Source organism: Perognathus longimembris, chromosome 3 (assembly GCF_023159225.1).
Source record: "Perognathus longimembris pacificus isolate PPM17 chromosome 3, ASM2315922v1, whole genome shotgun sequence".
Lineage (NCBI taxonomy): Eukaryota > Metazoa > Chordata > Mammalia > Rodentia > Heteromyidae > Perognathus > Perognathus longimembris.
Window position 1 is genome coordinate 65,949,576 of NC_063163.1, and position 15,277 is coordinate 65,964,852.

At 51.2% G+C, this 15,277-nt stretch overlaps 1 protein-coding gene across 1 annotated transcript; it reads left to right on the plus strand.

The window, feature by feature from the left end:
* The first annotated feature begins 321 nt into the window (after nt 1–321).
* Nucleotides 322–9,091, plus strand: Theg (theg spermatid protein). The gene is given in 9 exon segments (XM_048340622.1): nt 322–677; nt 1,061–1,174; nt 1,469–1,525; nt 1,527–1,535; nt 2,225–2,286; nt 3,241–3,310; nt 4,934–5,051; nt 6,295–6,454; nt 8,853–9,091. Coding segments are annotated over 9 exon segments (1,185 nt in total).
* The last annotated feature ends 6,186 nt before the right edge of the window (nt 9,092–15,277 follow it).

The following is a 15,277-nucleotide window of genomic DNA, read 5'->3' on the forward strand; positions in this document are numbered from 1 at the left end:
GGAAGGGAGGAAGGGACGGAAGGAGGGAGGGAGGGAGGGAGGGAGGGAGGGAGGGAGGATGAGAAAAGGAAAGAAGGAAGGAGGAGGAAGGGAAGAGGGAAGAAAGGAGGACCAAGGGCGGGAGGGAGGGAGGAAGGGAGGCAGGATAAAGGAGGAAGGAAGGGAAGGAAGGAAGGAAGGAAGGAAGGAAAGAAAGAAGGAAGGAAGGAAGGAACAGTGTATTGCCTGAGCCCTCCCGACAGCCGCGTTCCATTTAGAGCTTGGAATGAGGCTGTGGAAGCCCGGGCTGGCCTCATTCTCGGGTTGCCGTGGTGAGCAGTTATGTCTGGGGTGTCGGGGAGCAGCGCTGCAGAGTCTCAGCGGACTCTGTCCATGGGGGAGTGCCGGCAGAGTCTGCCCACAGATGCTACCTCAGAGGCCAGGGCTGAACTCCAAACAAAGTTGGAGGATGCTGAGGAGGAGCCGCAGAGCACTGTCTATGAGAGCCAGTGGCCCTCGGATCCCCGGACCCAGAGCGCTGGGTCTGGGGCAGCGCTGGGCCTCCATGATGGGGCCATCAGCACAGAAGAGATGGTCCAGGAGGAGCTGCTGCCAGACATGCAGAGCCTGATGAAGGCCCTGGAGCAGGACAGGGACATGGAAGACGATGAGGACTACGACGACATTCCTGACATGAGGTGGGGGATGGGCAGGGGGTGGGGAGGGACGATGGGGTGCAGAGCAGAAGCAGATGTCCCAGCATCTCACAACTCACCCCTGCCCTGGTCACAGCCCCCAGGTCCCCTCGCCCCGGGTCTCCAAGCCTCCCAGGCAGCCTGGGCACTGGCCCCCACCCTGCTGTGTAGGTCTTGGTATTCTGTCGATACTCAATCAACGTCCTTGAGGCCGGGGAGCAGGCCTCGCTCCCATTTCAGGGGCTCAGAGGCCAGGATTCGATAGTGGAAGGTTTCATGGCCGAGGACAGGCAAAAGACATCTGAGCAAGGACCGAGATTTCTCTAAGCGTCCAGACATACTGGGGGTGCACCAGGGCTCGCCCCCAACATGAAGCTCTCCCACAGTCAGATGACCGTCACTGGAAAGTTCACCAGTCTCTCCAGGGCCAGGCACAGGAGAGAGCGGCGGCTCTATGAGTTGTCAAGGCCCAAGACCAACTGGCAAAGTGTGACCGACAGGTGAGGTTGGCCAGCCTGGCCGTTGTGGGGACCCATCCCACCACCTCCTTCCCCAGACTCCCTGACCCCACTTACCACCCTCCCACCTCCCCACCCCTGCCATCAGGCCAGGATGCCCAGAGAGTGAAGGGATTTCTGGGAGAGGTACGACTTGCACACACCAGAAGTGGGGACAATGGGGGCATGGTGGCCCCTGGGTACCCTCTGGGTGGTGTCCAAAGGACAGAGAGGAAACTGAGAGCAAGTAAGGGACCCAGAGCCAAAGGCAGGGCCTGGGACCCTGTCTCGCCGCAGGCCGGGCTGCTGTTTTAAGGGCCATGCCTGGATTTCCCTACGCAAGATGACCTTACGGCCTCCACTGGTGAGTTGGGGGTGGGTGGTCCTGTTCCCCCTCTTTAAATCCCCTCCCCAGTCTTCTGGGGCTGCATGTGACCCACTGCCCTCTTCCTCTCAGGTGAGGGAGTGATAGGGTTGGGGATGAACCGGCTTGCCCAGAGCGCTCACTTCCCCTGCATTCCTGCTCTGAACATGGCAGTAGGGCTGGGAATACGGCTTAGCTGTAGAGTGCTTGCCTCGCATGCATGAAGCCCTGGGTTCGATTCCTCGGCACCACACACACAGAAAAAGCCAGAAGTGATGCTGTGGCTCAAGTGGCAGAGTGCTAGCTTTGAGTGGAAGATGCTCAGGGACAGTGCTCAGACCCTGAATCCAAGCCCCAGGACTGGCAACAACAAAGCAATAACAAAAACAACACAACATAAAACGAAAGAACATGACCGTCGCTGCTCCCTGAGAAATGAGAAATGTGGGTTCTCCCGTTCCAGCTACTCCCAAACTGTGGTCAGCTCCAGATAATCTATAACCTTTCCCTGTGGGGCCCACCATCCTCTCCCTGACTGGACCCTCCTGCTCTTCTACTCTCTCCCTCCATTCTCCCCAGGCCACTGGCTTCCTGTCTGCTCCGGGGGCCCCAGGCTCCCCTTCTCAGCTGGGCGTGGGCTCTGTCTGGCCTCTTCTTGCTTTGCCCTGAGCCACCTGGCTGTATTCCAGGCCCTCCGTGTACTGGACTGAGCGATTTCTTGAGGACACCACTCTGACCATCACAGTACCCAGTAAGTAGGGTGATTTCCAGGCAGCCGAGATGACCTCCATCCCCAATGGGTGTGTTGGACACTGGCTTCCTGGGGCCAGGGACAGCCCTTTCGCTCCCCAATCTGGTTGACCACCCAAGAAGCCCCTCTCCCAGGTTCACTTTGGAGACCGGGATTGCCTGAGGAGCACAAGGACTTGGAAATCATCCTGTCATAAGGGGCCCAGGATAGGTTCACCAGGCAGCCTGTGTTTGAGTTACAAAGAGAGCCCTCTCCGTCCTCCTCAGAGGACTCTCTTTGAGAGTGTAGCTCTCTTCAAATGAAGCATCCTAAGTGTGCCAGGCATGGTGGTGCACATCAGTAATCTCAGCCACTCCGGAAGTGGAGGTAGAAGGATCCAAACTGAAGGTTAGTGCAGGCAAAACTTAAAGACATTGTACGGAAGGAAGACAAACTACAAGGGCTGAGGGGTGTTTTTTATGGTAGTGAGCTTGCCCAGCCATCACAGAGCCCTGAATTCAATCCCCAATATCAGGGGGAAAAGAAAGAAATCTAAGGAGCCCAAGAGAGATCATCATTGGAAGGGGAGTAATGCTGCAATCCCAGACTTACCACAGTGACCCCCGAGCCCTGGAAACCCTAGGCTCACACAAACTTCAGACCTAAATCCGGTTTCCCAGCATGTGGTGCTGGGTCCCCACTGATTGCTAGGAAGAGGCATAAGCTGAGCTGTAGCTCCAGCCCCACAGGCCTGTCCTTAGAGCCCTCAGGCCCGCTGTCCCCACCGAGGAGCAGCAGATCCCACTTGCCTGCCATGTGTCGGGTACTGAGAGGCAACGCAGTGTCTTCAGCCTGTGCCTCCTACCTAGGCCCACAATCAGCAGAGCTGAACATGCAGAAACCCTGGGATGGGCAGGTGGTTCATGCTAGGGCCCAGCATCACTGTGGGGATTGGGTCATTTCCTCTTCTGCTAGCTGTGTCCCCACGCGTGGAGGAACTGTCGCGGCCCAAGAGGTTCTACTTGGAGTACTACAGCAACAACAGGTGAGGGAGGAGGGCTGGGCAGGTGCTGCATGGGGGGGGGGGGGAGGGCAGGGAAGCTTTTCCAGTTTCCTTTCCCTGGATGAAATTGGCCAGGGAGAAGCTAGGTCCTAGGGTTTGGATCACCTGGGCTCCCAGGTGATGCCTCAGTGGGCTGTGGATCCAAAGATCTAACCACACTACAAAATGGGGCTCACAGAGATTGCACACACAGGAAACTCAGCATCACAAACTGGGCTCCAGTAGCTCGTGCCTGTAATCCTAGCTACTTAGGAGGCTGAGCTCTGAGGATCATTGTTCGAAGCCTGCTAGGGCAGGAAAGCCAGTGAGACTCTAATCTCCAGTTAAATACAAAAACCCAGAAGTGGCGCTGTGGCTCAAGTGGTGAAGTGCTAGCCTTGAGCAAAATAAGCTCAGGGACAGCACCCAAGACCTAAGTTCAAGCCCTAGGATTTGGGGGAGGGGGGAAGCCTTATCAGGCTCCACAATTCTGTTGACTGAAAGATAAGAATGGCAGGATCAACTGTCACCTTATGCTCAGACTTCAGGACCCATGGTTAGTAGCTTTCTCCTGTCACTTAGAAATCCCTATGCATGTTGAAAGTGGTCTTTGGAGCTATTCACACAAAACTTCCCATCTTTATGCAAGTAAGAAAATAGTCATCAACATCATTGAAGCTGGGCACTGTGGCTCATGCCTGTAATCCGAGCTTCAGGAAGCTGAGCTCTGACCTATGAGGTTTGGATATGTTATAAATATGCTCTCCAAGAACCATTGGAGTCACAATGATAGACAGGAAAATAAAGAATTGCTTCAGCAAGGCAAAATTTACTCTGCAGAAGGATACGCCATCAGCCAGAAATCTGGCAAGCTAGCAAGCAAGCACCCAGAGCAGGTAGGCTGCTCCCATACTTATCCCTTATGCAGAAGGCCCGCCCCTTTGCTCTGATTGGTTGAGCTCAGGTATAATCTGCTCATAATTGGCTAGTTTGAATAGGGTAAAATGTATTTATATAAGGTGATTTTGAAACATGATTAACAACAAGTAATCTCAAAATACACCCTTGAGGCTGGGAATGTGGCTTAGCGGTAGAGTGCTTGCCTAGCATGCATGAAGCCCTGGGTTCCATTCTTCAGCACCACATACACAGAAAAAGCCAGAAGTGGTGCTGTGGCTTAAGTGGACTGGCAAAACAAACAAACAGAATATATACTCACCCTCTGCTTTTGTTTTTGGGGGGGTGGGGCTGTCCTGGGGCTTGAGCTCTGGGCCTAGGCATTGCCTCTGAGCTTCTTTTGCTCAAGGCTAGTGCTCAGCCACTTGAGCCACAGCACCATTTCTGGCTTTGGGGATAAGAGTTTCACAGACTTCCCTGCCTGGGTTGGCTTCGAACAGGAACCCCTCAGATCTCAGCCTCCTGAGCAGCTAGGATTACAGGTGTGAGCCACTGGTACCTGGCTTGCTCTTAGAGACATTTTCATCATCCCTTCCCCCAATGCTCAGGCTCCCCTCATTCTGGAAACAGGCTGAGTAATGGATACACACATGCACACAGGCTCACTGAAGTCCCACTCCCACCCCCGGGGCAGGCTGGTGATCCACCTAAACTGTGGGTGCTCCTTAGGACCACACCCATCTGGCCCATCCCCCGGACCACCTTGGAATACCACCCCACTAACCGGCTGAAGGAACTGGCGGTCCCCAAGATCCGCAATAACATTTGGAACATGGACATGTCTGAGGTAGGCGGAGCTGGCCACTCATCCTGCGCAGGCCAGCGGGATGTTGAGGGAGAATACCTTTGAGCATTCAAGTTAGGAGACAAGAAGGCAAACACAGCTGGACGCTCAGGGCTCACACCTGTAATCCCAGCTACTCAGAAGGCTAAGATCTGAGGATCAAGGTTCAAAGCCAGCCTGGGCAGGAAAGTCTGTGAGACTCTTATCTCCAGTGAACCACCACCAAACCAGAAGTGGAGCTGTGGCTCAAGTGGTAGAGCACTAGTCTTGGAGAACTAGTCTTGGAGAACAAAAACTTCAAGTCATGATCCTCAGATCTCAGCCTTCTGTGTAGCTAGGATTACAGGCATGAGCCACTGGTGCCCCGCAAAGAGGAACTCTTTATATGCAATAGCTATTCATCTTTTTTTTTTAAACTTTTTGTTTTATTTATTTTGTTTTTGTTGCCAGTCCTGGGGCCTGGAGTCAGGGCCTGAGCACTGTCCCTAGCTTCTTTTTGCTCAAGGCTAGTACTCTACCTCTTGATATATATATACACACACACACACACACACACACACACACACACACACACACATATATAGTGCTGAGGAATCGAACCCAGGACTTCATGTATAAGAGGGGAGCACTTTACCACTAGGCCATATTCCCAGCCCAGCTATTCATCTTTATGCGAAACATTTTTTTTTTGTGCCAGACCTGGGGCTTGAACTCAGTGCTTGGCCACTGTCTCTAAGCTTTTTGTTTTGTTTTTTTGCCAGTCCTGGGCCTTGGACTCAGGGCCTGAGCACTGTCTGAGCACTGTCCCTGGCTTCTTCTTGCTCAAGGCTAGCACTCTGCCACTTGAGCCACAGCGCCACTTCTGGCCATTTTCTGTATATGTGGTGCTGGGGAATCGAACCCAGGGCTTCAAGTATACGAGGCAAGCACTCTTGCCACTAGGCCATATCCCCAGCTCTGTCTCTAAGCTTTTTTTTCCTCAAGGCTCGTTCTCTACTACTTAAGCCACAGCTCCACTTCCTGCTTTTTTGGTAGTTAATTGGAGATGAGTCTCATGGACTTTCCTTCCCTAGGGCTGGCTTTGAATTGTGATCTTCCTGAGTAGCTAGGATGACAGGTGTGAGCCACTGGCACTGGGGAAGGGAAGGTGTGTGTGTGTGGGGGGGGAGGGGGGTGTCTTTTGGTTCTAAGCTCCATGAGGAATTATGGGCTATCTTACTTCTTCCCCATCCACCCCTCTCTCCAGGTGGTACAGGTGTCCCGGGCAGCTCAGATGGCCGTCCCCAGCCCACGGATCCTGAATTTAGCAAAGCCCAAGGTCCCAGCCCCCCTGTTGGAAGAGTGGGACCCCATGCCGAAACCCAAGACCCATGTGTCAGACTACGGTCGTCTCCTGCAGCTGGCCAGTGAGTGGATCCACAGGGGCCTGGCTCCCATGGTGTCTTTGTGGGTGTGGAGAGGTGTGGGGCGAGGCCAGCAGACATGGACTAGAGGCTGGCTTCCTTTACCTCCTCCCTTGGCCTCAGAGCAGCTAGGCACACATCAGTTCCTTTCTTTTTTTTTTTTTTTGCCAGTCCTGGGCCTTGGACTCAGGGCCTGAGCACTGTCCCTGGCTTCTTTTTGCTCAAGGCTAGCACTCTGCCACTTGAGTCACAGCGCCACTTCTGGCCGTTTTCTGTATATGTGGTGCTGGGGAATGGAACCCAGGGCCTCCTGTATAAGAGGCAGCACGTCAGTTCCTGTAAGAGAGCCTTGGCGGATGGAGGCAGACACAAAAGCTTTGAATGCACAGCAGATTCCATTGTCTGCGAGTGTCCAGCAGGGAAAGTGGGTGCAGGAGACGGGATGGGAACAGATTGGGAACAGGGCAGGCGACCAAGAGAGAAGGGCGGTGGCACCAAGACAGTTGTGTTCGCTTTGTCTCCATCTTCTGCTTCACAAGGCAAAAGTGATAAGGGCTACTTGTGGAGAATTTTGAAAAGACTTAGAAGAGCCTAAAGAAGAAAGTAAACACTGGATGCCAGTGTCTCATATCTGTAATCCTAGCTACTCAGGAGGCTGAGATCTGAGGGCTGAGGTATGAAGCCAGCCTGGACAGGAAAGTCTGTGAGACTCTGATCTCCAATTAACAGCAAAAAGCTGGAAGTAGAATTGTGGCTCAAGTGGTAGAGTGCTAGCCTTCAGCACAAAAGCCAAGGACAGTGTCCAGGCCCTAAGGGGGGGAGGGGGAGGAGGAGGAGAAGGAGGAGGAGGAGGAGGAGGAGGAGGAGGAGGAGGAGGAGGAGGAGGAGGAGGAGGAGGAGGAGGAGGAGGAGGAGGAGGAGGAGGAACAGCTGGCTGTTGGTGGCTCAGGCCTGTAATCCTAGCTACTCAGGAGGCAGAGATCTGAGGACTGAGGTATGATGCCAGCCCAGGAAGGAAAGTCTGTGAGAATCTTCCCCCCCCCCCCCAGTCCTGGGGCTTGAACTCAGAGTCTGGACACTGCCCCTGTACTTCTTTTGCTCAAGGCTGGCTCTCTACCACTTGAGCTCTAATTCCAGCTCTTTCTAAGTAGTTTATTGTAGGTGAGAGTCTCATGGACTTTCCTGGCTGGGCTGGCTTGGATCCTCGACCCTCAGATCTCAGCCTCCTGAGTAGCTAGGGTTACAGGTATCAGCCACTGGTGCCCAGCACCTCTCTAGTCGTCAACACAGCAGCCAGCCATGTCTGGAGATACCAGGCCTCCTTCTCCCTGTGTCATTCCAGAATTTACATTCTCCCCTGGGTGCAGGCCACCATCTCAGTTCTTTCTCCACGGCATGCCCCCTTTTATGAATGACATATGTTTGTCTTTTCGTCATGTGTGACCTACAGTGTGTCAAACTCCAGTGGCTGGCTTCAATTGCTGATCCTCAGATCTCATCCTCCTGAGTAGCTAAAATTATAGGTGTGAGCCACTGGCGCCAGGCTTTTTTTTTTTTTTAAGTGCTTTTTGCTTGGCTTTTTCTCTCAAGGCTGATGCTCTACCACTTGAGCCACACCTTCATTTGTTCTTGTTTTTGTACTGGTTAATTTTACTGGTTAATAAGAGTCTCGCAGAGACTTTCCTTCTCCCAGCTGGTTTCGAGCCTCAATCATTAGATCTCGGGCTAGGATTATAAGCATGAGCCACTGGCACCTGACCTGCCTTGTAGTTTCATCTTCTTACAGGGTTATGCGAGCATCACTACTATTTAGTTCCAAAACATCCTATCACCCCTAAGAAGCGAAGTCTCTCTCTGTTGGAAGTCACCTCATCCCCTCGTCCCCTCTCCAGCCCTGGCTCAGACTCACGCCCACTTCCTGCCTCTGGATGGATGTCTCCTTTCAATGGAGCCCCACACACAGGGGCCTTTTGTTTTGTCAGCCATGGGGGTTGAACTCAGGGCCTGGGCGCTGTCCCTGAGCAATTTTGCTCAAGGCTAGAGCTCTACCACTTTGAGCCACAGCACAACTTCCAGTTCTCTGAATTGGAGATAAGAGTCACATGGACTTTCCTTCCTGGGCTGGCTTTGAACTGAGATCCTCTCCGAGCTCAGCCTCCTGAGTAAGATAAGAGGCCTGAGCCACCCATGCATCACCTTTGGGGCCATTGTGTCTCCCTGAGCCTTTTATCTTCAAGGTCCCTTCACACTGTCTTGTAGCATTGTCTTGTTTGTAGCTGCATGATATTCCTGGGTGGAAGGACCTGGCTGGGTTTTGTCATTCTTGTGCAGATATCCCAGACAGGGCTTGGAGCGTGGTGGGAAGGCTGAGCCCTGTGCTGTCCCTCTGCTTGTCCTCTAGCGCCCAAGGCCCACTCAGGACAGTGCATTCCTGACCGCAGCCCTCGTTGGGAGGTTCTGGATGGCACCAAGAAGGCCGTGGCCAGCGAGCGGATCCTCTCCCTGGCTCAGCCTAAGATCCGCAAGGACCTCAATGAAGGCTACAATCCCTACCAGGTCTCCCCGGCCTCTCTAGTGGCTCAAGCGTCACCCCGGATCTATGAGCTCGCAGTCCCCAAAAGCATTACCAAGAAAGTGTGACAGTTGCCTTCAGCCCCTAACCCCTTTCCCCAGTAAACGCTCAAGTGCATTCTCACCCGTGTGCATGATGGTTGTGAGCATCGTGGCCGGGGCGGGGTGGGGGTGGTGGTGATGGTGGTGGTGGCCCAAGGCTGAGACTAGAAGAATGAGAATGTTGACTTCTCACTTCTCTCCGGAGATCGGGGGCAGCCCTCTTTTCTTTCCACATCACTCATCACCCTTTCAGAAGTCCCTGAGAGGAGACTTCAGCTCTGTCCTTCCTCAGAATTTCCCTCCTGAGTCTCCTAACCTCAAACTCAGCCGGTGGGGGGGGGGGGGGGAGTCCCTATAAAACCCAAGAGCCACACTGCACTACTGATCTTTATGATGCTATTGATTATCGTCTCTATGCTGCAGAAGTAGAACTGAATCTCAGAGAGGCCAGGAAATGCCCACGGTCCCCCAGATCTATACATTATAGTGCTGGGTCCTTCAGTGATGATGTTAGGGGGTGGCAGGGAGGGTTGGGGGCGATGAGGCCACGGAGGTGAGGCTCTCTGTCCTTATGAGAGAGACCCCAACCCCCCTCTATAATGGGAAAACACACAGCACAACTCAGCAGCTCATAGCTGGGGGGAAGGGTCAGAGCTTTATCCTCACTCCCAACTCAGCCCCCCAGCTTCAGAACTGCAAGAAACAGATCTCTACTGTTTATAAGCCACTTGTTCTCTATCTATCTCTATCTCTGTATACATCCAAGGAGTAGGACTTGAACTCAGAACTCAGGACCTAGGTGCTATGACTTTGGCTTTTTCTGCTCACAGAGAGTGGTCTACCACTTGACCCATAGCTCCACTCTTGATGTTTTGCTACTTAATTGGAGATAAGAGTCTCACGGAGCTGAGAATGTGGCTTAGTGGTAGAGTGCTTGCCTAGCATGCATGAAACCCTGGGTTCTATTCCTCAGCACCACATACACAGAAAACGTCTGAAGTAGTGCTGTGGCTCAAGTGGTAGAGCACTAGCCCAGTGCCCAGGCCCCAAGTTCAAGCCCTAGGACTGGCCAAAAAAAAAAAAGTGTGTAATGGACTTCCCTACTTGGGCTGGCTTTGAACCATGACCCTCAGACCACAGCCTCCTATAGTATTTTGTTACAGCAGCACCAACAGGACTGAGGCATAACCCTTGCTTATAATAAACCACTGCGACAGGGTAATTTAAAGCAATACACATTTGTCCTCTCTCAGTCCTCTGCTCAGAGTCTGACAGGAGCCTCCCTGGGTTATGGTCCAGGGGGACAGGGCTGGTCCCTCCAGGAGGCCCTGAAGAGATGCATTCCACCTGCTCCAGCTCCTCCAGAGGTGGGCAACCCTTGGCTCCTGGCCCCTTCTTCAGAGTGGCAGTGTAGCCTCTCTCTGACCTACTGCTGTTGCAACCTGCCACATGCCCATTAACCCGTCTCAACTGAGAGCAAGGCAGTAAGGGAGAGCGGACTGTGGAACGAGGTTGGAGTAGCAGGGGTCCTGTAGCCTTCCGCCATCTTCAGATCCCAAGGTTTCATTTGCCAAGGCTTTATTGGTTTCCTCTGAGGAAGGATGTGCAGAAAGTAAGGTATAAGCATTCACAGGTGACACTATTTTGTATACAAGTGGTAGATGACTTCCTCATCCTAGGAACTAGAGCTAAACAATAGCCAGCTTACAATGATCATAAATTAGCCCACTGAATTCCATTAAGCCAGGACTAATTACTGATGAGCCCCATTTCTTCATGACAAGGAAAAAGGTCCCAGCTGGGTGCTGGTGTCTCATGCCTGTCATCTTAGCAACACAGGAGGCTGAGATGTGAGGATCACAGTTCAAAACCAGCGGGGGCAGGAAAGTCCATGAGATTCTTATCTCCAAGGAACCACCAGAAAATGGTTAGTGGCACTGTGGCTCAAAGTGGTAGAGTGCTAGCCTTGAGCAAAAAGTACTCAGGAACAGCGCACAGGCCCCTAGTTCAAGCCCCACAACTGAAAACACACACACACACACACACACACACACACACACACACACACACAAACAAAAACACCCAAAAGACAAAAAGCAAAACCTAAGAAAAATAAAAGTCCCGTTTGCCCTGTAAAGTACCACAGATGCTCACAGGTGCCGGGGACCAGGACAAGGCCTTCTTTAGAAGCTGTCTTCCAGGCTAGTCCAGGGAGAAGACCTCAGACTCAGCCCCCTACCTTGCAGACTTGAGTCACATGTCCTGTGCCTGTGGCCACCCTCGGTGTTATTTGCTGAGCCCCAGCTCACCATGAATCTAAGAACCCAGCCTTATTACCAGGCCGTAAGTTCTCTGAGAACCTTTATTCCTTCAGTAATTTAGGGAACATGGCTGGGTGCCTGTGGCTTATACCTGGAAATCCTAGCTACTCCAGAGGCTGAGTTCTGAGAGTGACAGTTCAAAGCCAGCCTGAGCATCAGGAGTCCATCAGACTCTCCAATTGACCAGCAAAAAGCTAAAAACAGAACCATGCCTCAAGTGGTAGTGCACCAGTCTTGAGCAGAAAAAGCCAAGTGAGAGCATGAAGCCCTGAACTCAAGTCCTAGAATTGGCACTAAAAAAGGTCAGAAAACAATTTTGAGTGTTTATGTGCTTATTCAAAAGAAGTAGAGTGAAAGGATATGTCCCAGCCATCCCAGGGGACCATGCGAACAGAAGAAGAAGGTTCATAAGGAGGTTTATTTGTGGAGCCATATCTCTCATGGGAGAGGGAGCAACATGGCTTCTGGCTTCTGCAACTTATCCAGGTGGCAGCTTCTCTGGGGCTAAAGGGGAAGTAGGTAGGTCTTAATGGTGAGTGGAAGTGGCCCATTATAGTTCTAGGGCAGGGCGTTTAGGTCTGGGTGGATCTAGGAGCTAATGGGAGGAGCCGAGGACCTAAGGGCGGGGAATGCTAACATTCCCCCATTTGTTGTTTATTAATAACTAGGGAGGGGTACCAGGCCGGGAGTACGGGCAGAGGTTGTTTCTTTTGGAGCTACTTCCTGCTGTAAAGGGACAAAGTAGTCAGGGGTCCCTGATTCGTCTTTTGGCTGGGTACTGTCCAAGAAGTATTTGCTTGACTGGTTGGTAAAGATCCTCATCATTTCCATGAGAATGGTTATCAGAGCCAATGCGTGTCATGGTCTCTTCTGGCTACCTCCTGCAGCTTGGGCACATCAAGAAGTCACTGGGACTGGGGTCGTCAGGATCCAGATCTGTGCTGGACAGAGCAGTATAAGTGAAGCCTCCAGCTGCAGGTAGTAACAGGACGGCCTTGAACTGCAAGTTCCCAGGTGGTGTCCTGGGTGAGGGATGTTGTCCTGTTAAAAGAGACTTTTGAAAAGGTCAGGCAAAAGGCTGACAAGTTCACAGGACCAGTTAACATGAATGACATGGGAGAACACACTCTGGGCACAAGCCAGAAAAGTTCCATTTGGAGCATAAACCCAGTTGTGGCCCATTACAAGGAAGGAGGGGTATTTTGGGGAAATCGGGTAATGGACTGGTTGGGAGTAAACCAGTCAGAGGCTAATATATACAAATAGCAAGTAACAATGGCAAGAATGCAAGCTCTTGTCCAGATGGAAAGTGGACAGGTATGGACATTATTCTTCTTGATCCTGTCCAGTTGGAACATGTACAGGTATGGACATTAATTATGTGGGCAAGCAACCATTCCTCTTTTTTTTTTTTTGGCCAGTCCTGGGGCTTGAACTCAGGGCCTGAGCACTGTCTCTGGCTTCTTTTTGCTCAAGGCTAGCATTCTGCCATTTAAGCTACAGCGCCACTTCTGGCCGTTTTCTATATATGTGGTGCTGGGGAATCGAACCCAGGGCTTCATGTATATGAGACGAGCACTCTTGCCACTAGGCCATGTTCCCAGCCCCAACTATTCCTCTTGATCTCCCGGCTCTAATTAATTTTGAAAGGGCAAGTTTAAAGTGACTCCATTTAGGATGTGACCTTATTTCCTCCTACTCCTCTCCAGGGTTCCTCATTGTCAGGACTGACCTTGTCATGAAGGTCTAGGTGCTCATTGCTTGGATATCTTGTCCTGGTTGGCATTCACGGGGTTTGAACTCAAGGCCTGGGCACTGTCCCTGAGCACTTCTGCTCCAGGCTAGCACTCTACCACTTGAGCCACAGTGCCACTTCTAGCATTACTATGATATGCTTGAGCCATGCTTCCAGTCTGGCTCTTTGCTGCTTAGTTGGGAGATAGAGTTTTAGAGGGATTTCTTCTGCCCAGGCTGTCTTTGAACTGAAATCGAAGGAGTCTTGGCCATAAAAGCCCTTTTTATTTCCAATTATATCAACAAGGAGACCAATAGGAGTAAAGCTTACCTGTAACTTGTTGAGAATTGACCAACAAATACTTGCCAGCATTCTGCAATGACAAAACTCAGTAGATGTGATAGGAGTCTTCAAACAACAACTGATTAACACTTTAGAGTTTCTTGGGCTATTTAATCACTAGCATTGTGCCAAGAATCCAAACTCGGCACCTTTTTGCTATTTACCAAAATGCACCTAGCTGCAAAATAGCATAAAAACCAAATCATATCATTTCTTTGCATATAACCCCTTGTTGTCTAACTTGCGGGGATTAACATTACCAGCAGGTGGAAGAGAACACAAATGAATAATAAGAGGGCAACGGGTCAGGACAATGTAAAAGTCTTAGCTTCAGTGGATCCAAAGTGGCTGTATCTTCCATCCCAAATCAGCAGGCTTGCTTAGTCAAGTGTGATGGAGGCAGGTAGGAGAGATAGGTTGGATCTGGGCAAGGCTGTAGTAGCATCTCTCAGAGTCCCTTGGATGGATTGTCACACGTCCTGCTGGGTTGCCTGCAAATTTATACACAGACTGGTTAAAGACATTTGTAATCTCCCAGTCTTACTCTGAATACTCTGGCTTTTGCAGGCTGGTGTCCTACTGGTTTAAGCAGGGTGACAACTTTAAAAAGATTTTAGAAGGCTTGGGCCTGTAGCCATCTCTTGCAAGTACAGTCTAAAATTCACAGTTGGTGCTCATGTTCAAACCTTTTCCCAGTCACAAAATCCGCACAGGGCTGGGGATATGGCTTAGTGGCAAGAGTGCTTGCCTCCCATACATGAGGCCCTGGGTTCAATTCCCCAGCACCACATATACAGAAAACGGCCAGAAGTGGCGCTGTGGCTCAAGTGGCAGAGTGCTGGCCTTGAGCAGGAAGAAGCCAGGGACAGTGCTCAGGCCCTGAGTCCAAGCCCCAGGACTGACTGCCCCCAAAAAAAAAAAAAAAAAAAAAAAACCAAAAAAACAAAATCCACACAGACCGAAGGCCAACAACCAAGTCTGCTCTCCGCAGCGGCCACGACAGTTTCTGAGACATAGAGGGGGAAAACACCAATGCTACCCCAATGCAAACCTGTGGCCACCAAACACAACTCTGATGCTTTTAACCTTGGAGTAAGACTCACATCTGTGAATCTTAACTTACTGCACACTTGAAGTCTCTGCTGCAACTCTGTCATGACAGGCTTGCTATAAACCCAACTTTAATCATGGAAGTATACACAATGCTGAGTCTTTCAGAAATGAGTTCCTTAAGGCAGGCAGAGCCAGAGCAGGAGCACCCTAGGCCTGTCAGAATCTTCACAGGAACATCACCAGTGATTCCTAGATATGGCTAGGCTGGATAGGCACAGGGAGACACCCATGCTGAGGAGGGTGCAGTCGCTCATGCAAGAGAGGCAGAATAAGGAATCACTAGTAGTGAAGCCAGGCAGTTTGAGAACAGAGCAGCTTCCTGTAGCCATGGACCGCCACAGTCCACACAGCTAGCACACATGTCGACCTGCATCCTGACTCACTACTAACTGCATCCTATAAAGCAAAGTATCAATCCTGGGTCAGGAAAATCAAGGTCAGCACCCACATCTGCACACTCATTCCAAAATTACTCTGGTCCCTTGATCTTAAACAGTTTATGAGAGCACAGGAGAGAAAATGGAGAAGCAAAATCTTAGCCTGTTTTACCAGAGTTGCCAGGATCAGATGTACATTTGACTTTTAGCATAGATGGACATAAAGAATAACATGCTGGTTTTACATCAATGAACTTATACCATATGCTGCATACACATTTGCTTGCACCCAAACCTTGTCAGTTTGGGTTTAAAACTTTTTTTC